The sequence below is a fragment of the Equus asinus genome, chromosome 7 (genome assembly GCF_041296235.1).
Source record: "Equus asinus isolate D_3611 breed Donkey chromosome 7, EquAss-T2T_v2, whole genome shotgun sequence".
NCBI lineage: Eukaryota > Metazoa > Chordata > Mammalia > Perissodactyla > Equidae > Equus > Equus asinus.
Genome location: NC_091796.1, coordinates 82,962,714 through 82,989,102, shown reverse-complemented (window position 1 = coordinate 82,989,102; position 26,389 = coordinate 82,962,714). Strand labels below are relative to the sequence as shown.

General features: G+C 52.8%; 1 protein-coding gene across 4 annotated transcripts in view; it reads left to right on the top strand.

The window, feature by feature from the left end:
• The window catches only part of LTBP2 (latent transforming growth factor beta binding protein 2), a 100,021-nt gene that overhangs the window by 15,368 nt on the left and 58,264 nt on the right, over positions 1 to 26,389 (top strand). For all 4 annotated transcript variants that reach the window (XM_070514066.1, XM_070514065.1, XM_044774011.2 and 1 more), the window contains exon 3: positions 6,616 to 6,862. In XM_070514066.1, coding sequence (XP_070370167.1) covers positions 6,616 to 6,862 — 247 coding nt within the window. The remainder of the gene's footprint in view (positions 1 to 6,615; positions 6,863 to 26,389) is intronic.

The window sequence follows — 26,389 nt, the reverse complement described above, 5'->3', positions numbered from 1 at the left end:
CACAGCCTGGGGGCTCAGGGCTGAGGTCGGGGCCTGGGGGCACAGGCCCTGAGCAGAGCTTGGGTGTGGAGACGACGGGTCTCTGGGTAGATTCTGAGGGTGTCTGGGGGCCAGACAGAGATTTCCTTGGCCTTGGGATCTCTGACATCAGGGACGCATCTTGGGGAAAACCAAAGGTGAGGCTGTGGAGAAACAGCTCAGGGACACAGGTGGACCCTCGAGTAAGCGACTTCCAGGGGCAAACCGAGGCCTCCAAGTGGGGGTCTAAGGTGGGGTGCCCAGGGAGACGCTGAGGTCAGTATTGAGGGTGGGTCAGACTGTCCTGTCTGCAAACACCTTTGAGTGTGGAAGGGGACAGGGCCCCATCCTGAGGAAGGGATCGCGTAGCTCAGTGGGTAGGTTCTTAGCATCCCACTGACACAAATGTTAGGAAAGATGGAGGTTTAATGGTGGAACCGCTGAGCTTCAGGAGTGGGGGTGCTGGGCCCAGAGTCTCATCTGGAGCTGAGGTTCATCTCCAGGGTCAGAGGGGACGGTGCTGGAGGCCCAGGAGGACGGCACAGGCTTAAGGGGCCCACCCCGAAGCCAGTGCCTCATCTGATGGAAGGAGGAGGTGTCCCTGGGGCACAGGAGAGAGAGCGGATGACAAATGCCCTACCTGGGGTGGTGGGTGTGGGGAGGGGCCTGGCTGTGTTTAACACCGAGAAAGCGGCCCTGCCTTGCACCTCAGGGCCTGTCCTTCTCTCTGTCTGGGGCTGTGTTGACATTGCCTTCCTCTGGCAAGATGGTCACAGCGGAGAAGCTCACAAGCCCTCTGGCCTTGGCCACTGGGGGAATGGTGTTTTTTTTTTTGAAAGCTTTACAGTGCTGTTCAATAGAATTTTCTGTGATGATGGAAATGTTCTATGTCTTGCTGTCCAACATGGTAGCCATGAGCCCCACGTGGCTACTGAGTGCTTGAGATGTGGCTAGTGTGACTGAGGAACCGAATTTTAAGTTTTATTTAATTTTAACCAATTTCATTTGAAGTAGCCACATCCAGTGTGTGGCCACGGCCTTAGACTGTCCTGGACAGCACAGCTTTAGGGGGTACAAAGTACTTCCACATCGGTGCTCTCTGTTGAGACTCACAACAACCTTATGAGGCAGGAATTATGAGACCCATTTGATGGGTGAGACCACTGAGGCCCCGGCTGAGGCATCTTAATGAGGTGAGACCCCGCCGAGGTCACGCGGCTGGGATGTGGCTGAGCCAGGGTCAAACCAAATCCTTCTGACTCCCAACCCCATGTTCTTTTGGCTGCCACGTAGCTGATCACAGACGCTGAGTAGATGGTAGGAGCAGCCCACAAGGTGGGAGCTGTTTCCAGAACCTCCCCCAGGCCTGCCCGCTCCGAGTTGGGTCTCCTCCCACAGGTAGGGGTTTTGTGTGGAAAATCTGAGCAAACCTCTGCTTGCCTGTTTTGGAGCAGAGTGAAGGTAGAAGGGGCACGGCCAGAAGGTGGGGGGTTGGGGAGAACGATGCCTTTTATTTCTTACTTTCAAAGCAATTTCGGGAGTGTTCTTTTTATTCCCCTCTCTTTTGGCATCCTGCTAACTCCGCAGAGCAGAACTCCCAAGGCTGAAACTTTCCACATGTCCAGTCCTCAGTGAGGAGAAGAGTGCCAAAGGAGTGTGGAAAAGCAAGGGTTCAGGTGGAGCCCAGATTAGGAATGTCTAAAGACTGGCATTGGTGAGTGGGCCCCGGGAGGTTGGTAACAGGATCGCCTCCAGTGTCAGGATGCTGGCCTCCTGCAGGGAGGGGCCAGGGTGTGTCCATGGCTAAACGCAGACACTGTGACATCATGCTTGATAACTCTTCACCATTAATCAATCAGATGTGGACATCGTGGCATCATGCTTGATAACTCTTCACCATTAATCAATCAGATGTGGACATCGTGGCATCATGCTTGATAACTCTTCACAATAATCAATCAATGAAGACTCATTAGAACCATACACCCATCCTGGGTTGATTTCTTAAGCATAAGGCATGAGCGCTGCACTTGAGGAAAAATGAAAGACACGAGGCTCCGAAAACCTCCAAACATGACGACTTCCAGCCTTTCACGGGCTAGGAATTTTCTCTCTTACAATTCCCGCAGTGCAGGGTGAGGCCGCCCTCGGCATTTCCTTCTTTGCTCTATGCGGCAGCCCCTGCCGTCGGCGATTCAGAGATGGCTCATTTCTTTTCTGATACTTCAGTTTTGAAATCTGTGCTCATTTGACATAGGAATGTTTTGCTTCAGTCTCTTCTAAACAATAGGACACGTGACCACTATTGCCCCCTCTTTCCCAAAGGGGCCTAAACTTTTGGATTTCTTGTACCAATAAAATAACCAAAAATATCTTAGACATCAAAGTACAGTAGCCAGCTTTTCATTTTGCCAAGTGAAGATGTTAGAGAAACAAACTACCATTTGCCAGCACATTTAATTAAAAAAGAACGTTTTAACACCAAAAAAGTAAGAAATATAATCTCAAAAGACACTTTTTAAATGGGAAAAAATAGTATTCGAAAACACTCGGGCAACTGTTTTATTTCCCTTATTTTATGACAGAGCAGTAAAAACTGTCATAAGAATGTTCCTTTCATAGGCAAGCACTTGGAGCCACCATTGTGGCCATTTTGGGGGCAGTGAGTATGGGTTTGTGGAGAGAGGAGAGGAGGTTATGCTCCAATCCCGTAATGTGGATGCTCGGCTCAGAACAAAACGCTTCAACACTTTAGTGAGATGTCACTTCTTGCTGATACTCGTGAAAACAACACAAGAGAGGATGCAAATGAAGTCGGTGAAGGTTGGCTCAAAACCTCTGAAAATCTGAAACCTCGAAGGATCTTTCTTAGTAGATCTAGCCTCTACGCTGTTTCATAAGTGGTTGATCCAGAAAGGTTATCTTCTCGAGCTGATTTTTTCTGCCAAGCCTAGCTGGTTTGGAAGCCTTTTAGAACTTTTATAGTTTCCCCCCAACCACCCATTTTCCACGAGCTGCTCACTGTACCAGCCAAAGTTTGCCAACCCTGGTCCTGACTGAGGACCTAGCTCCCTGTGTGGCAAGGGGCCCCCGTGGTTATGAGAACCCAGGACTGGGCAGAGCTTCCTCCATGCAGAAACCAGTCTTGTTGTCTTTGTACCCCTGGCACTCATCTGACCAAGAGAGGGTGCTCACAAAATGTTTGCAGAATATATTAGTAAATAAGGGAGAACCAGAAGTAAGCGGGTCGAGTGAGGCAGACGGATTCAGAGTCTTGGGTTTCTAGAGAGTGAAAGATCTTACTGTGAAAGTCAAGGAGGGCCATCCTCAGGGCCCAGGAGGGGAGGGGTGGAAGCCAGGTTGGTTTCGAAAGGCTGTCTTAAGGGCAAGGCCCATTCACTCAGAGGTGGAAGTGAGACCGAGGCTGCGTGACCTTCCTCTCGCCCACACCAGCCTTGGGGTCTCTGCCGGCAGAGAGGTGTGGGTCTGAGGGACTAGGAGCCATGGAGCATTGGTGGTCCACGTGGGAAACCACTCAGGCCTTTCCTTTCTACTCCCTCTTAAAATAGGCGAGGGCCAAGGCCTGGCCCAGGCACACCTCCTTGCCCAGCGTTCGCTGGCCCTGGCTTGGCTGTGGGGCTGGCCCCAGCAGACCATGTCTTTGGCGGTGGTGGGAGGGGCCTGGAGATGGTTAGGTAGGCGTTAAGTCTGCTTGGGCAGATGGAGTGGTGGCCAGGCGATAGCCCAAAGCCCTGCTGCGGAGGGAGTTTGTGTTTGGGGAAGTGCTCAGGGTTAGAAGTCTCTGGCATGGTCTGCTTACCTGGAGGCCTGGGGCCTGCCAGGAAGGGCTGCTGAGGCACTGGGGCAAATGCTCTGGCCTCAGGATCCAGCCCGTGGTTGGAATCCTGTGGTGAGACCTGTTATTTTCCCATTCTCCCTTGAGTAGAAAGGCTGCCCTTGAGGGTCCTGGGTGAACACGGTGCCCAATCTACTCATCCTGTGTGTCTCTGGTCAGCATCACCTTCTCCAGGAAGCCTTCCCTGACTTTCCCTACTCCTTGCCTCAGCCTAGGTTAGGGCTCTGGCCAACATATCACATGACCTATGTCCCTGCTTCTCTGTGAGACAGAACGCTCCTCGAGAAAGGGATCTTCTCTACCATAAGGCTTACACCTTGTGAATGAATACTCTACTAATGTTCATTGAATGAATGCATGAGCTGGTAAACATCCTCTCTCATCACCTAAAATTTATTGTGTGGGCTTTGGAGAGGGATGGCGTCCTGAGGCCTCTACCACGGGCCGCTTCCCAGGACAGAGCTCCCAAGGGTGTATTTTGTGGCTGCCTTGAAGCCATAGATCCCTTTTGTCTCATTGTCAGCTCCAGGCCGAGGATCAGAGATGGTAGGGAGGAAGAACTGTACCGGCCCCACTGGGAGGCAATGGGGTGGAAAGACCCTGGGCTTTTCAGTCAAACAGACCTGGATTTGAATCTTAGATCTACCATTGACTAGCTGGGTCACCTCAGGCAAGTCTTTTAACCTCTCTGAGCTTCAGAAGCATTATCTGTAAAACGAGACTCAATCACACTGGCTGCTAGGATTAAATGAGATAGTGCAGGCAAAGCACCATGCCTCGTGTATTATAAGCAACAATAGATAGTAGCTGCCATAATAAAATAATAATAATTGTGTTATTGTTAGGCATATGCTAGGAGCTAAGGATACAAAGAAGTGTAAGGGACAGTCACTACACTTGGAGGGGCTGACCATATTAGTTGGGAAATTGAGACACATATGTTAAAAACCCATCACAGTGATGGTGGCACATGGGGCAGCCCGTGCTACTCCCTGAAATGACGTTACGTTATTGTTTTCTTGTTTCTTATTGGTCTCCCTGACCCAACTGCAAGCTCCATGTGGGCAAAGACTTTGTCCCCAGTGCCTAACACACAGTAGGAGCTCAGCAAATATTTGTTGAATGAATGAGTGACAGATGTAGGAGACATTGGGTTTAGAGTGTCCAGCGTGAGCCCGAATGTGCTCTCCTGGGCTCCTACCTGTTCCCCAGGGCAGGTCCTGGGAGGAGGGGGACAGGGCCCTGCACTCCAATGTGTGCCTCTGCGTGGGCCTCTCCCTTGGCCACTGGTCACTGGAGGTGGCTCTGGATTTTGCAAGGTGATGAAGGATAGTGAAGAGAAAAGTCATGGCCCCAGTGGCTGGTGGTTGCTGCCCAGTGCTGGCTTGGAGGAAGAAGCCCAGATCCAGTGTCACTTTGCCCCCAGGCGGGACCCAGGGCCCAGGAGGCAGAATTCTTCCATCCTGGTCAGCAGTTCTACCATTTGCTGAGGAGGGGAGGCAATTGAGAGCAGATGATCTCAGAAGAAGAGGAGAGACTGTCATGCTGAAGATGCCTTTGACGGGCCCTTAGGATCCCTCCAGCCTCCTCAGCCCACGCCTCACAGGATTCCTGAGGAAACTGAGGCTCAGTAAGGTCAAGCTCACATGGCTCATGGAAGACAGAAAACCCCCAACAACTCAAACCCCCTGACTTTCAGGCCATGTTGAGCCCTTTCCCATAAAAGAGACTCATTCTTTTTTTTTAATTGAGATACAATTGACATATACCATTATATTAGTTTCAGGTATACAACATAATGATTTGATATTTGTATAAATTGCAAAATGTTCACCACAACAAATCTAGTTAACATCTGTCACCACCCCTAGTTACAAATTTTTTCTTCTTCTTTTGATGAGAACTTTTAAGATCCACTCTCTTAGCAATTTTCAAATATACAATACAGTATTATCACCTATAGTCATCACACACTACAGTACATCCCCAGGACTTACTTATTTTATAACTAGAAGTTTGTACCTTTTGACTCATTTTGCCCACCTCCCACCTGCCCCCCGACCTTTGGCAACCACCAATCTGTTCTCTGTTATCTATGAGGTTTTTTTTTAAGATTCCACATGTAAGCGAGATCATATAGCATGTCTTTCTGTTTGACTCAATTCACTCAGTATAATGCCCTGAAGATCCATCTGTGTTGTCAAAAATGGCAGGATTTCCTTATTTTTTATGTCTGAGTAATATTCCACTGTATATATATACTATATTTTCTTTATCCATTCATTCATCTAAGGACGTTTAGGTTGTTTCCAGAGATTCATTCATTCTTCATTCATTTATTCATTCAGTATTTACTGAGAATCTACTCTGTGAGTCTCTGTCCTAAATTCTGGGGCTACAGGAGGGAACAAAACAAAACATCTGACGTCTGACATCTGCCCTCAGGGGCCTTCCAGTCTGGCCGTTGAGACTGACAACCAAAAGCAAACCCTTAAGTTTATAACACGTTGGGGTGTTCTGCTGGAAGTGATGGTGCCAGCCGCTCCAGCCTCTGGTCCTTCGGTCCTTGGTTGTTCAGAGATGACAGGTGAACCTCACCTGAGGCCTGTGGGTGGAGGGGAGAGAGAAATGGCCGGAAGCCTTCTGAGGCCAGGAGCTGACTTCCCGCTGAGTGGAGGAGGCCCTTCTGCCAGGAGGGTGGGGGCCCCGGCCCCTGCCCTCACCCTTCTCTGTCTCCCCAGCCGTGTGCCAGCCGCCCTGCCAGAACAGGGGCTCCTGCAGCCGGCCCCAGCTCTGCGTGTGCCGCTCGGGCTTCCGCGGAGCTCGCTGTGAGGAGGTCATCCCCGAGGAGGAATTCGACCCCCAGAACGCCAGGCCGGCCCCACGCCGTGCAGCCGAGGCCTCCCCCAGCCTGCGCCGGAGCAGCACCACCCGGGAAGGCACCGTGGCCAGGACACGGCCACCGGCACCCCAGCTGCCGCTGGCCAGGTAAGTCCCTCCTCAGTTGGACCTTGGGTCCTGGCGCAGTCTCTCTCCGGAGAGCCTTGTTCCTTAGGACCACTTGGTGAAGACCTTGGCGGAGAAGGCTGCATTTGTCCTTCCTTCCCTCCTCCCCACTCTCCTCCCCTTTCCCTGCCCCCACCAGAGGCAGGGGAGCAGGAGAGCCGGTGGTGGGGTTGGTGCTGGCTTTGCCAGGCTGGGGTGGACAAGGGAGGTGTCAGGTGAAGTCTTTACCCTCCAAGTCCTGGGAGAAGGCTGAGGAGAGCATATCGCTGAGACAAGCTCTCTTGTTTGGAATCCAGGCCTTGCCACTTCCTAGGTGGGTGACCTCGGGCAAGTACTTACCTCTCTGATTCCTTATTGGTAAGGTGGGGACAAGGATGACAATCAGAGTCACGGAAGTGTTGGGAGGATGAGGTTAGTTAACATAACGAAAGCACTCAGAACAGTGGCTGGCACATAGTAAACTTTATAAATGTTTTTCCTCTTCCACCTCCTCCTCTGCCTGTGGTCTCTGGGATGCAGGAAGGACTCCTCTGTAAGAAAAACCCCTTCAGTTCATCACCACCCAGCAGTAATCTCTCTCCTTGGAGGGGAAGTGACGGAGCTTAAGGGGGAAGGAGGTAGAATAAGAAGTGGGCAGGGGGAATGTTCACGGGCAGGCTTCCCTGGCCTGCTTACCCGCCAACCTGTCTAGACTTTTTCTAGCTCAGGACAGGAAATCTGAACTTTGTAAACTGGTCCATTTCTAGGAGCTGTGTTTTCCTTTTGTTTTTTCGGGTTGGTTTTTCCATTCGCTCCCTACTTCTTTCTGAAATGTCACCACGTTGTCTTGCTGAACTAGGGGAAAAGGGATCTGCCCTCTCGGAGGCCAGGAGAACAGGAGAGGAGGTTGCCCTCAAGCTCAGGTAGCCAGGGGGAAAGCTCAGGAGAGAAAGGAAAGGAGCTGGAGATTGTCCAGCAACTCTGAAGGGGGAGTAGGGCAGGCAAGCAGACCAGGGTCTTGGTAAGGTGGGTTCCAGGGCCCCAACCACCCAAGCAGGCGGTTTCCAAGGGCAGCCAGGAACCAGAAGAGCCGAAGGATGAACTCAGATTGAGGTCTAGGGAGCTCCAAGGTCAAAACCAGAAAAGCCAAACCCTTTGGCCAAGGCCCTGGGATGCTGGGGCAGAGAGCGCGGCAGAGCCAAGCGGCCAGGTGGACAATGCAGGGGGCCGGGCAGCCTGGGATTGGCCGTGGGCAGGTGGGCAGGGCTGAGCCTTGTTCTGATTGGTCCTGGCTGCAGGTGGGCCTCATGGGAAGGCACCTGGAGGAACACCAGAGATGCCAGCTCCAGGGCCATCCAGGGCCGGGCGGGAGCAGAGTCCTTCCAGCTGGGCATTCCCCCGCAAGCTCTTTTGGCTCGTGGGAGTCATTCATTGTCTAACGCGCAGATCCGTGTGTGTGCGCATGCATGTGAGTGTTGGGGGTGGGTGTTTGGCAGGTCATTCTGTCCCTTGCACCCTTGAGTCGGAGCTGTTTGACATCCCCTGCCCCATTTTTCCAGCCCATCCTGCTCCTCTATGCTTCAAAGCCCAGTCCCACTTGCTCTAAAAACCCTCACCTGATCACTTCCACCCGGCTATCCGACCCCCTGCAGCGCACACTGGGCACGCATCCCCGTGGGTCTGCAATTAGATTGCATGGACTGTGCCCTGGACCTCCTCACAGCTCCTCCCACCGTCCTAGCTTAGAGAAAGTCCTCAATCTGAACTTGCTCTCTGTCACTTGGTCCAAACTGAAGAGTTAGCCTAACAAAGAGCCTGCTTGGCACTGAACCCTCACCTTGTACCTGGAACCAAGGGCACGCCCCCTGTGCTGCTCAGAGTGCAGGAGGAGGGGAGGCTCCAGGCTACCCTGGTGTATCATTTTCACTTTGCCTTGGGATGCTCTATTCAATGCTCACCGGGCCAGGAGTTCTCTGAGAGCAGGGGCTGTGTCCTGCTCATTCACGACTGTGTCCTTGGTCCGTAACGCCATGCCTGGCACCCTGTGGGAGCTTGAGCAACGTAAGTTGGATGAATAAATGAACGAGGCCCACTGCTGGAGAGAGGAGGAGGCTGGGAGGGAAGGAGGATGAGCTATGTGAGCCTTCCATCCCCCAGCAAAGGTTTTGTATGTACAAGAGGCAGTGGAGGGCCAAGGCCTGGGGTGAGGTCTCCGGCCCACAGCAGGGCCGTCCTCTGCGAGCTTCATGGGCTCCCTGGCCAGGGGCTACTGTGATGTTTTTAATGAGCTGCAGCCTCCAGGCCAGCCCAGTCTCTCTCTGCCCTGGGGCCTCAATGCCATGAAATCTGGGAAAGTCCGAGTGGCCCGCTGTCGGCCCAGCTGTGTTTTGCTTTAGGAGGCCAAATCCCGCTAGCCTGGTGGTGTCAGACATTTCCTGTGAGGTTGGCCAGGTTTCCCAGGCAGCCGCTGGCCTTTATCCTGATAGCGACTTGGACAGGCCCTTGGTGTCCAGATAGAGGGAGGGACATGACACAGGGGACATCCTAGGAGCGAGAGGGGGACACAAAATGTCCAGGGAGGGGAGATGCTGTAGGGCTTGTGGTGACCAGAGGCCCCCTTTAAGAAAGCACTAGACAGAGGCCAAGAGACTTGTGTCTCAGAAGGAAGACAGAGGGAGGGCCAGGAGTCTCGGGCAGCACGCAGCATGCCCTGCAGAGCCAGACGTGGGTTGATGTTGTCCAGCTGCGGCCTAGGCTAGCAGTGGGGGCCTGGAGACTCCCTCTGAGCCCCAGGTCCAGGCTTCTTCTCCAAGGCTGGGCAGAGGGCCCACCCCACCTGGGAAGCAAGAGGCAGGCAGCCAGGGAAGGGCCTTTAGAGATGGGAAGGGGTGGTCACAATGACCTGGGACCAGCAGGTGTTGGAAAACAGCGCTTTACACCAGTGCTTCTCAAAGTGCAGCAGGCACGTGAATCAGCCGCGAACTAGTTAACACGCAGCTTCTGATTCGGCAGGTCTGTGGTGAGCGTCTCTAACGTGGTGTCAGGTGAAGCTGATGCTGCTGGTCCATGGACCACACTTTGAATAGTGAGGATCCGAGCCTGGGCTTTAGATTCAGACAATCCTGGGTCCCAATTCTGGATTTACCACTCACCGGCTGTGTGACATCAGGCAAGCGTCCTAACTTCTCTGAGTCAGTAGTCTCCTCCTGATAGGACTGAAGAGAGGATGAAATGAGACCATGTGAGCAGAGCACTTAGTAGGGGGCCTGATGTGAGTGGGTGCTTGACACATGTTAGCCATCAGCGAGCTGGTTCTTTTTGCCATGAGGACAAGCAGCTGTGGCAAAGAGCAGACAGAAAACTAGGGTGCATGCGTGTGTATGTGTGCGCATGCGTGCGTGTGACACTGCTCTGGGGAGAAGTCAGAGTCCAGACCCAGCGTTGGGAGGCGTGACTAATGGATCCAGCAGTAGCGTCAGTGGTGGCTTTGGCTCGCTTGGGGGTTCCACCAGGACCATTTGCACGCACCAGCTGTACATGAGAGGCGGTTAAAGGGAAGCCTCACAACGTTTCTCAGAATGGCAGGGACCTCCACTGGGTTTGCTCCTTAGCTAGACCTGGCCTAGCGGCTGGGCCCTCGGGACAGCAGGATGGTCAGTACTTGGGCAACAAGGGCCTGGAGGACAGTGCTGAGCCGGGCAGGCGGGGGTGGCGGGAGGTGTCTGGGAAGCTGTGGACCCTGTGCGGGTGCCTCTCAGCCGCGGCTCCCCCACAAGGCAGCTGGGCTCAGCCCTCTTCTCATAGACCCAGCCTCTCCCTCTCCTTCTGGATCTCCTCGCTGCACACCCCACCTCTTTATCCACTGTACTAGTTTTTTATGGCTGCCGTGACAAATTGCCACAAACGTAGCAGCTTAAAACAATGCAAACCTATTACCCTACAGTTGTATGGGGCAAACGTAAGACGCGGACCTCGCCAGGCTAAAGTCCAGGCGTCAGCAGGTCCTAGAGGCTCGAGGGGAGAAGTTGATTCCTTGCTCACTCTGGTTGTTGGCAGAATTCAGTTCCTTGCAGTTGGAGGACTGAGGTCCCCGCTCCCTTGCTGGCTGTCACTTGAGGGCCATTCCTAGCATCTAGAAGCTGCCCACATTCCTTGGCTTGTGGCCACCTTCCTATCCTCAAAGCCAGCAACTCTATTTTGAGTCTCTTCGTCTGCCTGCCTCTTCAGCTGAATCTCTCTCACTGGCTCTTCTGCCTTCTTCTTCCACTTTGAAGGACTGCACTGGGCCCTCTTGGAGCATCCAGGACAATCTCCCTATTTTAAGGTCAGTCAATTAGCAACCCTTATTCCATCTGCACCCTTAATTTTATTCTACCATTTGATGTAACATATTCAAAGGTGTCACTCCAGGGGACAAAGATCAAGAGGGCCAAAAACACCCACCCACTGTAGCCCCTTCCAGCTTGATCCTCCAACTGAAGTGTAACGGGTCCCTCTTATCAAGGGCTTGCCACAAGGGCGACCCTCATGATCTGGCCCCCAAACATTTCTGACATCTCGGATGTTGGTTCTTGCTACTTGCTCCCCTCATCCACTGTGCTTCTGCCACCCTGGCTGGCAGGATTTTCCTCCAACCGGCCAGAGATGCTCCCACCTCAGGGCCTTTGCACTTGCTACACCCCCCTCCATGGAATACTGTCTTAGTGTCCTAGAGTGGCCATAACAAATTACCACAAACTGAGTGGCTTCAAACACCAAAAATTTGTTCTCTTCCAGTTCTGGAGGCTAGAAATCCAAAATCAAGCTGTGGGTAGGGTTGGTTTCTTCTGGAAGCGCTGTGAGAGAATCTATGCCTTGCCTCCCTCCTAGCATCTGACGGCACCCAGCAATCCTTGGTGTCCCTTGGCTTGTAGCTGCATCACCCTAATCTCTGCCTCTGTTGTCACATGGCCTTCTTCTGTGTGTGCATGTGTGTGTGTGCGTGTGCATGTGTGTGTGTGTGGAGTTCTTATGAGGACACCAGTCATTGGATTTAGGGTCCACCCCCATCTAGTATGATCTCATCTAAATCTAACTAATTACATCTGCAAAGACCCTATATCCAACTAAGGCCACACTCACAGGTCCAGGGCTTAGGACTTCTTTTTGGGGACACAATTCAACTAGGTCAAACGCTCCTCCCAGACACTCTCATGGCTCTCTTCCTCCCCCTTCAGTCTTCCTTTCTCGGTGGGGCCTCCGTGTTCACCCCTAGACACTCCCCCCGCCCCCCACCTGGCTACGCTTCCCCACAGCACCAACGTCTGACATATTTTCCTTATTTATTGGATTTAGGGCTTTTCTTACTCCAGTCAACTGTCAGGCCCAGGAGGACAGGGGATTTTATCTGTTTTCTTTGCGGATCCGTCTCCAGGGAGCCCAGGAGATCCTGACTCTGGGCCAGTCTGAGAGCTTGCTGGGCCCTCTGAGCCTGGCTGTTGCTCCAGCCACCTCCCGCCGGCTCGCTTCCTCTGCGCTGGCCTTCAGCGTGCAGCCGCGGGCCCCTGCCTGCTCCTGTTTGTCCTCTCTCCTCCTCCTTCCACTCCCTTGGACCCAAGACTGTTCTCTGATACGCCTGGGACGTGATGAGAGGCCAGCTTACGCTAGGAGAACTTGGAAAAGTCCCTTGCCCTCCACGAGCCCCGGTGTCCACGTTCGTAAAGCAGAGGGCTAGAGTGGGTCTTCTCTGAGGTCAAGAGTTAATGGTCTCAGATTCTGGCCTCCAGCTTGGCCATTTTCTGACCCTGATGGTGAAATGTGCTTACTCCTCCTTTACCCATTTCCAAGGTTGTGACAAGGACACGTGATGCTTTTCATCATGGCAGACCTAAGCTGTCCCTGACAGTCTGGCCTCGAGTCCCCCTTGGCAAGGCTGCACTGGGGTTAAACAGCCTGCATCTTTCGTCCGGTGTCACCCTTCCTCGGGGCCGTGGGGTGGTCCTCCTGCTGGGTTGACTCAACTCCACGATCCTGACTGAGTCAAGCCTCGGGGACCTCTAGGGGTTGAGCGCCTTCCTTCCTTTTCTTTTTTTAGCCTTGTTTTTTTCTGATTTGTTTTTATAACTCCGAGCCACAAGCTTGCTCCCCTGAGGTTTCTCTGGAATTCCCCAACCCTTAGGATCTTGACTACACTATTTTGAAAAAACTTAGAATCGGGGACCCAGTTTTGCTTCCAAGCTGGGCCACTAACTAGCCGTATGACCTTGGGCTGGCCACTTAACTTCAAGAAGCCTGATGTCTCTATCTGTAAAATGGGAAGGATAATCCTTTTCTCACTGGGCTGTCAGGAGGATTAACCATAACATTGTGAGTGATAGATTGCTTTGTGGGCTAGAATGTGCCTTGCAAGATGCTGGTTATTGTTACTCAGCAATCCTGACTGGGCTGGGGTATTTGCTTATGTCCCCTGTATGTACATGTACATGGGTTACTCTCAGGAGAAGCTCCTCCCTGAGGCCCTCCCTGACCACCTTTTTAAGATTTTAACCTTAGGGTTAACCTTAGCAGCTGGACACCCCACCAAGGGATGTACTTCACATCATAGTCTCTGTGGCGAGTACCCCAACAGTTGTGCAGTGCACAGCCTATGCAACTATATGTGGTGACCCTGGACCTGGTTCCTTCCCAGGAGGGAGATGTCTCCCATTTTCTTATATTTAGTTATTTAATATTGTAAACCCTCAACTTGAGAGTCTCTTCATCTGGTTCACTTTGTGTTCCCATGGTATTTTTTATTTTTCACTTTCTAACAAACATAATTTACTTATTTATTATGTTTGTTGTTTTTTGTCTGTTTGTCCCCAGCTACATTGTGAGCTTCTCAAGGGCAGGGATCTTTGTTCTGTTCACTGACATATCCCAAGCTCCTAGAACTGTGCCTAGTCTAGCAAGCACTCAATAAATCAGTATCCACTGAATGAGCATCCCTGCCACAATGTATCCCCCGCTGCTGCCTGGAGCAAAGATGGTCTGGGGTGCATTCCCTTCTGAGCTGACACTCAGCCCATCCCCTAGCAGGTCATCCGTCAGGAAGGGGCTCTCCCAATCCTCCTCGGGGGTCTGGAGCCAGGGCGAGCCTCGGGCAGCACTTCTCTGCTAAGAGGGACAGAACAGGAATGCCAGGAATGGGGTCCGGGGCTGCAGCAGCTGTGCAGGGGTCTCCTCCCAGTTTCTCCATTTCTTGGGCCTTCGAAGGACCCCTGAACCCCCTCCCGCGGGCCTGTGGGTTTGGGAGAGGGAGGGCTCAGAGAGGAGTAGTCAGAGGAGATGCTCCGTCGTGGGCCTCCAGCCAGAACAAACAGAAAGGGTTTTATTTCCTAAGTCTGAAGTCCCAGAAGCTCTGCTGCTACTTTCCGAGGAGAGCAGGAGAGATCTGGGTTTCCGCTAAGAACGTCCTTCACTGCCCGTGCTCCCTCTCCCTGCCATTTGCAGGGGTTGCTGGAAGTGCAGACAGGCCACACTGAGGTTTGTGCAGGGTCCCTTGGAGCTCAAGCCCTGCCAGTCCCGCCCCTCCCTGCCCAGCAGGGACTGCTTGGAGTGACTGGGTGGGTCTGAAGACGCCGTTCCCATCTGGGAGAGGAGGGAGACAGGCTGTTCTGTGCTGGCCCTTTCAGTCCCTGGATACAAGACCAGGAGATGTCCCCTCACATCATAATCTTTAGGACAGGTGCCCAAGAATTGTGCAGTGCACCGCTTGTGCAGCTGTGTGTGGGGACCCTGGACCTGGCTTCTTCCCAGGAGGGAAATGTCTCCCATTTCCCCTACAGAACACGTTGCTTTAATGCAGTCCTTTCCAGCTGGGTTTGGCTCCTGAGGCCCCTTCTAAGGTTTCTCTGAAAGGGGAGTGCACCTCTGGGGTTTGCAGAGGGCTCATGTGTACCTCCCCAGCCCACACAAATGCCTGAGACCCGCGGAGCTCAGGGCCTGGGCAGGGCCATGGCTGGTCTTAGGGTACTGGTATGTGAATAACAAAAAGACACTGGTTGCGGGCAGATGCAGCTTGGGGCACGCATCTGGCTATGCTTTGAGTCTGGGCCTAAAGGTCGTGAGGAAGGTGGGGCCAGTGTGCCTTCTCTCCGGGCAGCAGAGTCTGCAGGCCTTGTCCTTCCACCATACTTGGCCCGTGCAGACACCTCTGGGCAGAAGAAGCCGGGCTCAGGACTCTCAGTGCTCAGGGGAGAAGAGGCCCCGGGCTGTCTAACCCCTCTGCTGCTCCCCACACAGGCAAGTCGGTGCTTTCAAGGGAAATGGTGTCTGCTTCCTGCATCTTCCTCTCGCCTTCCTCCTTCTCCTATTTAAGCTTGAAGGTGGACATGTGGCCTGTGGCCCCAAAATCTCTGATGAAGACTGCCTGACTCCCTTTTCCAGGATTCTCCCAGAGCTGAGGAGAATTTAGGAGCATTTAGGACCCCTCCCTAGGTTTGGTTCCAGGAAGGGACTCCCTCGCAGCCCAGCCCCGGCCCCAGCCCTCTGTAAATCTCTCAGAGAGGAGCTGGTTGCCTCCTGTTGCCCACGGCCTGCAGTGAAGTGCTGGAGAAAGCTGTGGTCCTGCTTCCTCTTAATCCTCCTTCCCCACCGCCATCAGCAGGGTGCACTGTACCCCTGCTATATCTCAGGCTCTGTGTTAGGGGCTCCACCCTCCTCTCCTTGTCGTCCCCACACCAAAGTCACCAGCTCAGTGACCTGTGGGAAGTGGACGTTGCGCAGTGTCTTTCGGCCGGTCGTGTTGAGGGGGGCACAGGGCTGCACTGTGCCGGGATGGGGCCAGCACTCAGGAGTAGAGGGCAGGGACTCCCTACAGCCTTGACCCTGGCCTGACCCTGAAGAGGGGTCTGGAATTGTGGTTACAGTGGTGAATATTTGGGTTAGGATGGGGTGGGACTAGGCTTGTGGTTGAGGTGACATTCCATTTCACAACAGGGTGGCGGTTAGGGTAGGATTAGAGAACAACTCCAGTCTGGCCTGAGGGTGAGGTTTTAACCTTAGGGCTGTGGTTAGGGTTTGGTGAGGGTTATGCTAGAGCAGAATTTAGGACTGTGGGTTTTATGGAGCCCTATTGAGTCAGCCAGCCCTACTGTGCGAAGCACTTCACAGACAGCACGTGACGACATACCCGGGAGGACACAGCTGAGTGGTTAGGAGCGAGGGTCGTGAGTCGGCCCTCAGTCTCATCTGATTCTATCGCTCACCAGTTGTTTGATGCTGTGTGAGTTTCTTCCCCTCCCTGAGTCTCAGTGTAAAAATGATGATGCTAATACTGGCAGCACAGGGTTGTGGTCAGAATGAAATAAAAGAAAGTGGATAAAGTGCTGAGTCACATAGCTCAGAGCTCAGTACCCAAGAGCTGATACTCTTTTTTTTTTATCTGCAACAGTCAATTCCAGCAGGAAACACATGGCACACTCAATGGGGATGGTTTAATAAGGAGTCTATTTGCAAAGGCATGGATAGAGTTAGAGGAAACCACAAGGGATGGTGGGGTACCCTGCAGGTAGCCATGTAGGGAAGCCCTCAACCTTCCAGGTCTAAAGGGGCAAGGTGCCAGGGGTTACTGGAACCCAGAGTAGCTCCAGCCATAGGACAGGGCCTCAGCAGGGCTGCGGCCTCTGGTAAAGGAACACAGCCACTGCCCACTGGCAGCTGCCATCATGAGGCAACCGGGAGGATCAATACCTCCACTCCCTCTGCTGCCTTCTGCCCTCCTGCTGGGGTCCCATGTGGGCAGAACAGGACTGGAAGGTAGAGGCCAAAGGGCTGGAGAAGGGTGGGGAGGGGCAAGTGGAAGATGTCCAGCACATTAAGGAGCCTTCACAATGACCCTATGAGGAGGGGACTCCTGTTACCCCCACTCCACAATGAGGAGACAGAGGAAGGGTGATTCCAGCCCAGCTCTGCTCAAGACCCCAGAGTCTGTGCTTGCAGCCATTCTGCCGGGCGGCCCCTGGAGCGGGTGAGCACAGGCAAGCGCAGATCAGCAGGCCTGGTGCGGACGCCGCAGAGGAACCGGCCAGGCAAGGCCCCCAGTGTCTTTTCAGAAAACTGCAGAAACCTGGCGAGCTGAGCAGCATTTCCCCACAGCCCTGTGCAGGGAGAGAAGGGCACCGGTTGGGGTCATTAAAACGTTAATGTATGCCACTTCCAGCGTCCGACTTAAAAAAATAGTAACAACAAACATTTCAAGCTTGTGGCTGTACTCATAGCATTTAACTGACCTAAGTCCTCTAGGATTTTTGTTTGAAAGGAAAAGGTTAGGGAGAGATGAAGCAAGAAGGGAATGGAAAGACAGTCAACGCTCTTTTTCAGATGCCCCAGGGAAGGTCCATCCCATCCGGTTGCTTAGTACAGAACTGTGGCTGCTAAGTGAATGTCACCCTCTGGGGTGGGGTGTGTGTGTGTGTCTGTGTGTGAGAGAGAGACAGAGAGAAAGAGAGACAGAGAGAGAGGGAAAGAAGGAGAGACAGAGAGAGAGACATGGGGTGTGGGTGGAAAGCTGGGCTGAGAGAATAAGCCTCAAAAATCATAATGAAGACTTTTCAGGCCCTGTGAATTCTCCTTTTGAGCTCAAGGTTTTCAAATATATATCAGGTTTCACCCCTTGTCTGGGCTGGAGAGGAAGTTTCTGATTTATGGGTCCAGTAGTTTTTCCAGTTGCGTGATCTTTAAATCTGCCATCAGTTAATTAATTTGCCACTGTCAGGAACAGCCGTGTAAGCTTCCCAGGTGAAAATCGCTTTACCAAAGCAAAGCCGTATTATGATAACAGTAATAAAAAAGGACTCTGCAAGGTATCCTTGTTTCCACTTGTGGAGCTCACTGAATCAGTGTCTCAGTGCTCTCATCCTCCCCCATAGCCAGAACACGCGCACACACTCCCCCCACCCCCGTGCACACACACACACGCGCACACATCCCCCACTTCTGGTGAGGGGCTAAGCAGGAAGATTTAAGCCTTGCAGGATAATTTCCCAGAAAAGGATTAGAAAGAGAAAATGGGTTACATGCAAAGTCATCTAATGACCTTGGTTGTAAGATTGGCTGCACTGGACACAGAGGGGTGTGTGTGCGCGTCTGTCTGTCTGTCTGTCTGTGGATGACATAGTGAAGATTGCTAAATGATTTCCAATAACAAAATGTGAAAACACATAGTTCCTTTGTTAGCCACATAGCTGTGGTTTTGTGTTCGTGATTCATTGTGGAAGTGAGTAGCTGCAACAGGCATTTTGTGGGGGTTTTTTTTTCTTCTCTTTTCTCCTAGAAAAATATTTGTGAAAAGTCTAAAATTCAAGGAAGTCCAGTGCTTTTTTAAAAGAAAAACCCCCATTCCTTACAAAATGAAGATTGCAAATCAAAACCTCTGGAGCGACCACATTTCTGCTTCCAGCCGGTTGCCTATACTGCATTTTCTTCTAGAACCTCAGCCCCTGACCACGACATGTCCACCCACCTGTGCACCCAGTGGGGGGTGGGGGGTTGGGGGTTGTGTCAGGGACCTCTTGGGGGAATCTGGTACTTGGTGGGGGCAGGGTATCCTCTTGAGACTCCAGCCAGGCCACGCCCTTGGGGAACAAATTGATTCCACATTTCTTTCTTTTTTTGAGGCTCTTGGATGAAGGTCAGAGCCCTGACCGCAGGCAGTAGTGTGTGAGGCAGGAATGTGAAATCCTTTGTGTCTTATAGTTAGGTAAGTTTGGATTTGAATCTCTGCTCAGCACTTGCAGCTATGCTGCCTAGAGCACGTGATTTAACCTCAGGAGCCTCGATTTTCTCATCTGTAAGATGGGACTGCCCATCACTACCTTATGACTTGTCGGGAGGATTACTAATGTATGTAAATGCAGCTGACACCTTTTAGGTGTTCTATGAACGGCACCCACTCTTGTTTGTCCCTAGACTCTGGGGTTATCTGAGCCTCTCTGGGCTTCAGTTCCTCTTCTGTAAATTGGGGGTGATAGTTCCTATAGCATAGGGTCGTTGCACTAAGCAAATGCGGTATCAAATGTCAAGAGCCCAGCTAAAGCAAAAAGCGGAATGCCTGTAGCAGATGTCTGGCGCATCATTGGCTGGCAGCTTTGGGCTGCTACACTGCTGAGTGAAGACTTCTCAGGTGGGGGTCACAGGTCCCACCAAAATCTCCTTTTGGGGATGGTCCTGGGGTAGAGTTTCAGCCACTGGAAGAGCAGCCTGGCTGCAGGCCCCCAGGACTTTGGCCAGCCCCTGAGGAGTGTGTCCTTGACCCAGGCCCGCAGCTGCCTTTGTCCACACGGGCCTGTCTGGGCAGGTCCAGAAGTGGGGTACTCTCACCTGAAGTCATAGGCCTGTGTTTGCCATCCCTCAGGGCAGGCCTGCTAAGCTCTGTGTGTGTGCAGGGGTGAGGGGTGGGGGTGCTTTATGGAGGGTAGAGGGGGCCAAAGGCCACAAGCTGGGGACTCAGGGGTTCAGGAGGTGGGCATCTTGTGACAATTTGGTGGTGGCAAGATGCCTGTGTACCACGTTCTCCATGGCTTTGGGGAATGATCCTAGCTCAGTCCCCTCTGCCGAAAGGTCTCTTCTCTCCTCCTCCTCCTCGTCTCCTGGAGCAGCTGCCAGGTGCCCACAGGCCCTGACTTGTGCTGTCATTTCTTTACGATGGCTCCACTTCTCCAACCGCTTCCTTTTCCCAGGCGCTTCTTTGGAGCTCGTACAGCGCCACATACAGCTTGTGGGGGGCATTAGGCGCGGGGGTGGGAGGAGCATGATGGGCTTTAGAGTCAGGAGACCTGGGTTCGAATCCTGGGCCTGGCCATTCATGACACCTGTGAGCTAGGGCCTGCGACCCGCCTCCACACCGTGGCCGTCTCATGGGTGCTGCGGGGTCCTCTCTGAGGTGATGTTTGCTCAGTCCTTGGTGCCCAGTAAGCAGAGCAGGGATCTGACAAGGTGGGCTGTGTGGGGGCTCCAGCCTCCACCGCCTCACCCCTGCCACCCACTCGGGACTGTAGGTACCCTGGGATGGACTCTGGGAGGTGGGCGGGGAGGGGAGCACTGTCGGCCAGGCAGCCTGGGCCACAGGGGCAGGCAGGGGGCCCCCAGGGAGGAGTTTTCCACAATCACCTTCTTAAGAGACCATTTTTAGCCCTGTTCCTTCCTGGTAAAAACGCCTTCCTTCAAGGCCTAGTTCTCAAGCCATGATATAGTCTAGAGGTTTGGAGTACAGGCTCTGGAACCAGAATATCTGCAGGCTGTCTGTGCTTGCTTCCCAGCTCTGTGAGTCATTGGCTGTGTGACCTTAGTCAGGTTGCCTAGCTTCTCTGTGCCTCATCTGTAAAATGGAATAATAAGAATACCTACTTCCTCATTTTAATGATGATTAAATTAGTTAATATACATAAAGTGCTTAGAATAGCGTCTGGCACATAATAAGCCCTATGTAGCTATTTGCTATTATTTATTGTCATCCTAGGTCCCTCCCATTTTCCTTTTAACCAAACAGATCTCCTTACACTTGAACGCCACCACCAGCACATTCCTGAATTTATCCCTTCGCACTCATGGTTCTCCCTGCCTTGGGTAGACTCCGCCCTCCCCACTTCTGCCTCCCATTTACATCATAGGACTTCTAGAGAGCCTTCTCCAGGCATCCAGCCCCAGGGCTGCCCCTGCCGAGGGAGGCCTGGAGCGTCTTGGCTGGGCAGCTCACCCGGCTGAGAGACTCCCGGCACCTGCTGCCTTTCCGCTCTTGGATTGTTATGAAATGCTCCTGTGCAGGGTCTTGTCCCAGGACCACTGAGTATGGGTATGTTGCACCCTGCACCAAGCTGCTGGTCAGGGGGTGAATGAGGCTAAAATCTAGGCTGCATTCTGCTCCCCCACCCTCTGCCTCCCTGCCTGCATTGTACGCTCTCGGCAAACAAGATGCCTTTTCCGCAGAGCCCACATGGGACCACGCGTGCACCTTATGAGTGCTCATAAGTGCACCTTGGAAGGGGTCGAATGATGAATTCATAGCATCCAGGTTCCCCAAGAGCTGACAAGTCTTCTTGGGGGTACTTGGAGTCAAAGCTTCAGGCTGCCTGCTGCCCCCGGCTGGTGGTATGGAGTGAGGGGGAGCGGGGGTGGGAGGTGACCCCAGCCAGGGCTGGGAGATGGCTCCAGGGAGGCAGGAGAGCTGGGAGAGGCCACAGAGAAGTTCAAAGTTCAATGTGATGAATATTTTGGGGGCAGCAGCTGCGTGCCCAGCACTGTGGTAACTCCATGGAGAATATAAAGAGGGTAAGCCCCAATCTCTTCCTTTCCCCTCTCGGGCTCTGTGTTTCTGGCCAAGCTGCAGCCCTTTGGGTGGTCCTGCCGGACCCAGAAGGAGGCAGAGCAGCTCTTAGAGGAGCCCTTCCTCCTGGTGAGAGGGAGAAGGTGAGGCCAGCAGTCTGATGTTTGGACAAAATGACACATGGGTAGAAAATGAGGGGCATTTCCTGAGGCCCTGGGCAGCCCCTCAGGGCACCTTCCCTCCCATTTCTGCCCGCTGAGGTGCCCCAGGCGCGATCCCAGGACCTGGCAGCCCACTCTGGCTTTCTGCCCTGCTCCCTTGCCTACCCAGGAAAGATGAAAGTAGAGGGACAAGGGCCTGGCGGCCTGGCAGCCCATGAAGCAGGCAGCTCAGGGGAAAAGTATTTGTAGCTGACCAGGCATGAGGGATCCGGAAGGTGGAGGAGAGTGATGGGCTTCAGAGGGGTCTGGCCTCTTGGCAGACAGGCAGCACCTACTTCAGGGCTGCTCTAGAAGCGGGCATCAGGCCTCAGGCCGGAGCTCGGCGCCCCACAGACATTCCCTGGGCATGCGCAGCTCCCATAAACCTCTGCCTCTTATTTACTTGCAAGGACACAGGGGTGCTATGTTCCCTCCCAAGCTGACTGGGAGAGCAGAGCGCGGTGTGGTTCTGAGCAGAAGAGACACCCCCAGGGTTCTGTCCCCTCCCCACCCCCTCAGCCTGGCAGGGCATCCTCTGGAGTCTGTGCCAGAGCTCCAGAACTCTCAGACCTGGGTGTGGCCATACAAAGAGCTAGAGGCGCAGACCTCAGAGCAGGGGATGTGACTCACAGGAGGCTGCGTGGGGCTGGGTGGGGGCCTCAGGCTGATCAGTGAGGCTGAAGGGGTTGGGCAAGTGGGCACAGCAAGATCAGCAGCAGGAGAGGTCTTGAGACACTTGAAGGAGGCCGGCTGTTGGCCCTTTCAAGAGGGCACCAGGGAGTGAGGGTGCCCATGTTGACGATGCTGCATTGGTACTAGGCAGCGGGTGGATGCTGGGTCCCCTGGGGTGTGGCCCCACAGAGCAGGCCACCCCTTGTCTCTCAGAAGTTGTGCCCAGAGCCCCATCCAGAGCAGGAATGCCTGTTGCTTCCCTTCTGGCACATGGGGACACAGGTCATCGATTCCAGGGACAGGGAGCTCCTGCCTCTCCAGGGGCCACCATGTTGCTGGTCAACTCTGGCTCTTTAGAAGTCCTTCCTCACGCTGTGCTCAAACTGCTTCCCTGTGACATGGTCCTGGGTGTGTCCTATGGAAACCAGCCTCTTTCCCTCCACAGCCCTCCTGACATCTGATGACAGATAATGCAGTTTGGGGGCAAGACAGCAAGGTTTAGGAGGGTGCAGATTCCCCCAGGCCAGAGCACTCAGGGAACCCAAGTGCCTGGGTTATGAACAAAGCCTTCGAGGGACAAAGAACACAGTGAGGGGACCCAGGGGCCCCTTCTAACCACATAGCTACAGGCTAAGACAGACTTTCCGGGTTCAAATCTCACCTCTCCCATTTTCTATACTGCACTGTCCAATGCAGTAGCCACCAGCCTCATGGGGCTATTTAAATTTAATTTAATGTAAAACTCAGTTGCTTAGTCACACCAGCTGCATTTCCAAGTGCTCAAAAGCCACAGATCGCTGGTGGTTAGTGTATGGGATAGCACAGACTATAGAGCATTTCCACCATCGGAGGAAGTTCTATTGGACAGCACGATTCTAGATGAATGGCCTTGGACAAGTTCTTTAACTTTCCTGTGCCTCAGTTTCCTTTTCTGAAAAATGGGGTTAATAACAGTGCTTAGCTCTTAAGGTGGTTGTAAAGAGTAGAGAACATCATGCCAGTGTAACAATCAATACACAGCACAGAATTAGTGCTCAGAGAATTCTCATTATTATTGTCTAGGACAAATGAGGCGGGGTTCCAGTCGTCCCCTCCTCACAGTGACACCTGGGCACTCACCAACCTGGCACCTCTGATACCCAGAGGCTGGAGAGTGATGGCCGCTGTCTTAGCGCAGCCTGGGTCTCACCTGCCCAGCCCCCAGGCTATGCATCGCCAAGGCCACAGCATCCCCTCCCCTTCACCCACCAGGACTGGGTGCGTCCTTTCCCCCCCAGGGCAGGGCAGATTTGTGGCAGGGGCTGCAGCAGGATGTCTGGAAACACTATCGTGTGTCCCTGGGAGTTCAGCACAAGGGCCATCTGACCATGGCCTGAGCATGAGGCCTGCCTAGCCAGCTGCGAGGAGAGGAAGAGCAGAGCCTGCGAGGGCTTCCCCCTGCCTTACCAGCACCCAGATTCTCAGGGGAGACCGAGCCACTTGGGAGGTGCCAGGGCGTGTTCACCTGTAATGAGCTGGGCCTGCAGTCACAGGAAGGAACAGACTCTGCCTCCGGCCAGAAGCAGAGACAGAGTTCTGGGAATGCCCTCCTGTCTTGGGGCTCTCTTCCCGCTCCCCTCCTGCCTCTCTGGCCGCTCCCTCCCTGGCACCTTCACAGCCTCTTCCTCTGTCTGCCCTCAAGCATTGGTGCCTCCCAGGCCCGCTCCTTCACTCTTATTCTTTCTTCACTCCTGTATTTCTCAAAGTTTAGGTGTCAGAGCGCCTGGAAGTCTTAAGGAATACCATGAGCTATCAATGTAATTAATTCTGTGATTAGAGCTGGGAACAGTTTTATTAGCAGAAAGTATGATGATCGTGTGTGTGCAAAATGAGAACCCTGCTATAGGCACACGCACGTGTCTGTGAAAAGAAGAAGCTGTCAAGCGCAGTGTGACGATCTGTTGCCACGTTTTTCTGTTAATATTCGTTTACTGCTTTTTCATTTGTTTTATCGTGTGCTAGCAGACAAGTGGGAGCAGGCGCCAAAGGCTGGAGACGAATTTACAGGAGCAAAATCTCAAACTGAGACCAGTCTGTTCATTAACACGCTTTCCTCCTTGAAACTGGGAAGCGTTAGCAGAGTCAGCACCTCAGGCCAGGGGCAGGGGGAGCTCTGAAGTGGCTTACTCTGTAGGCTCTCCCTGAGGGATACCATCTCTCCCCTACACTCTGTAACCCCCTCCTCCACACGGATGACTCCCCAGGCAGCCCCTTCTCTCGCCTGAGTGCTGCCTTCTGGGTGTTTCCATCTGCAGAGCCATCGTGAGGCGCTCAACACCCAACATGTCCAAAACTGAGCCACTTCTTGGATCTCTCAGTTGAGATCTTGGCTCCTGGAACTCCCTCCACCCATTTGTCTAAGCCACAGCTGGGAATTCTCTATGTCTTAAATATCTCTTGAATCCATGACTTCTTCTTGGTCCCATCCTTGGTCCCTGCTAGCCTAGACCACAGCCAAAGCTTTCCAGCTGGCCTCCAGCCCTCCCCTCTCTGGTCCATCCACCATCAGGTAATCTTTCACCAGAGTAATAATCATTCGAAAAGGCCCATTCCATCATGTCCTAGACCTGCTTGAAGATCACAAGCATCTCAAAGCTAATAGGTGGCTCCCCTTGTATCCCCACATCTTTGCTGGAGCGCTGGTCCCTTTGCCCAGCCTCCATTGGATCAGAGAGGGTAAGGGGGTCTTTGCCATTCTTGGGCCTTAGTGCCTGGCATGTGGCAGACTCTCAGTAAGTGCTCCTTGAATGAGTGAAAGAGAGTGGGCTGCTCCAACATCTCCAGGGACTCTCCTTCACCCGTTCAGTACAGGCCAGACACCTCCCCGATATTTCAGGCTCTCCACCACATGGACCCGAACCTATTCCTCTTTAATCCCTCAAAGCCTCAGTGTCCTCATCTGTGAAATGGGGAAAAAGAAACACCAAATGGTGGGCTGGCTTTAGGATGAACTTAGCTGGTTTGGTAACCTGGCTTCTGTACTTGGGAGTTCTGCAACCTTCAGCAAGGCATAGAACTTCCCTACCCTCTGTTTTCTTGACTGTAAAATGAGGATAATGAGTAACTCTTAGGGTTATGGAGAGGCCTACATGAGATAATGCACGTGATGCGCATTGTTGGGCCAGAGCCTGGCACAGAGCGCACATTCATTAAACTGTAACACCAGTTGATTCCCCATCCACCCACTTCCCACTCCCTCCCCCGATCCCCTACCCGCTACCCCCACATACCCGTAGGTAACCACTGTTATTAATTCCCAGGGTATCCTTCCAAGGTTGCTTTATGAATATGCAAATATATGTAACACATATCCTTATCTTCTCTTTTATTACACAAAAGTTTATATGCCCCACACCAGGAGTCAGCACTTTTTCCATAAAAGGCCAGATAGTAAATAGTTTAGGCTATGTACGACATATGGTTTCTGCAACCGCTCTGCTCTGCTGTTGTAGAGGAGAAGCAGTCATAGGCAATGAGTGTGGCTGTGTTCCAACTACACTTTATTTATGGAAACTTAAATTTGAATTTCGTATCACTTTCTCATGTCGTGAAATATTATCCTTCTTTTGATTTTTTTCAACCATTTAAAACTATAAAAAACCATTGTTAGGTCACAGTTCGTACAAAAACTGTCAGTGGGCCAGATTTGGGCTTTTTTTCACTTTTCAATCTATCTTGGAGAGCTTTCCCTGCGCATGTAAGGGAAATGTAAGGAGCTGTTTCTCTCTGTTTGGAGGGCATATGACTCCATCCTGTGGATGTATCCTGGTTTGTTTAACCAACCCCCTACTGAAGGACACTTAAGTTGTTTCTACTCTTTACGAAATGTTTTGCTATTACAAAATAGTGCTGCTATGAATAATCTTGTTCATCCATCATGTTGGACATTTACGAGTGTCTTAGGTCAGATTTCCCTAGAGGTGGAGTTGGGACATGGATCTGGGTGTGTATGTGATTTATTGGGGAGTGCTAAGGGAGGGAGGGAAGCAGAAGGGCAAGGTGGAAAGAGCCAAGCGAGGATTGGTTCCCAGGAAATCAAGCCAAGGCCTGACTGAAGGTGGAGCTTGCAGAGTTGTCCCACCTTAAAGCAAGGGGGCTGGGCCTTTGAACTTCCGTGAGGGCAGTCACTGGCTTCAAGGTCATGGTGGTGGGAGGAGCTTGTCAGGTAGTTGCCATCAGCCAATAGCACTACTCAGAAGAAGCCAGCCGGGGTGCACCAGCTGCAAAGGGGACCTGAGCAGGCAGTGCCCACCACAGCAGGTTTATGGGCAACATAGTCTCGGAGGTGAACCTGCAGGGGCAAAGCGTAGATGCATTGTGGTGTGCATAGACATTGCC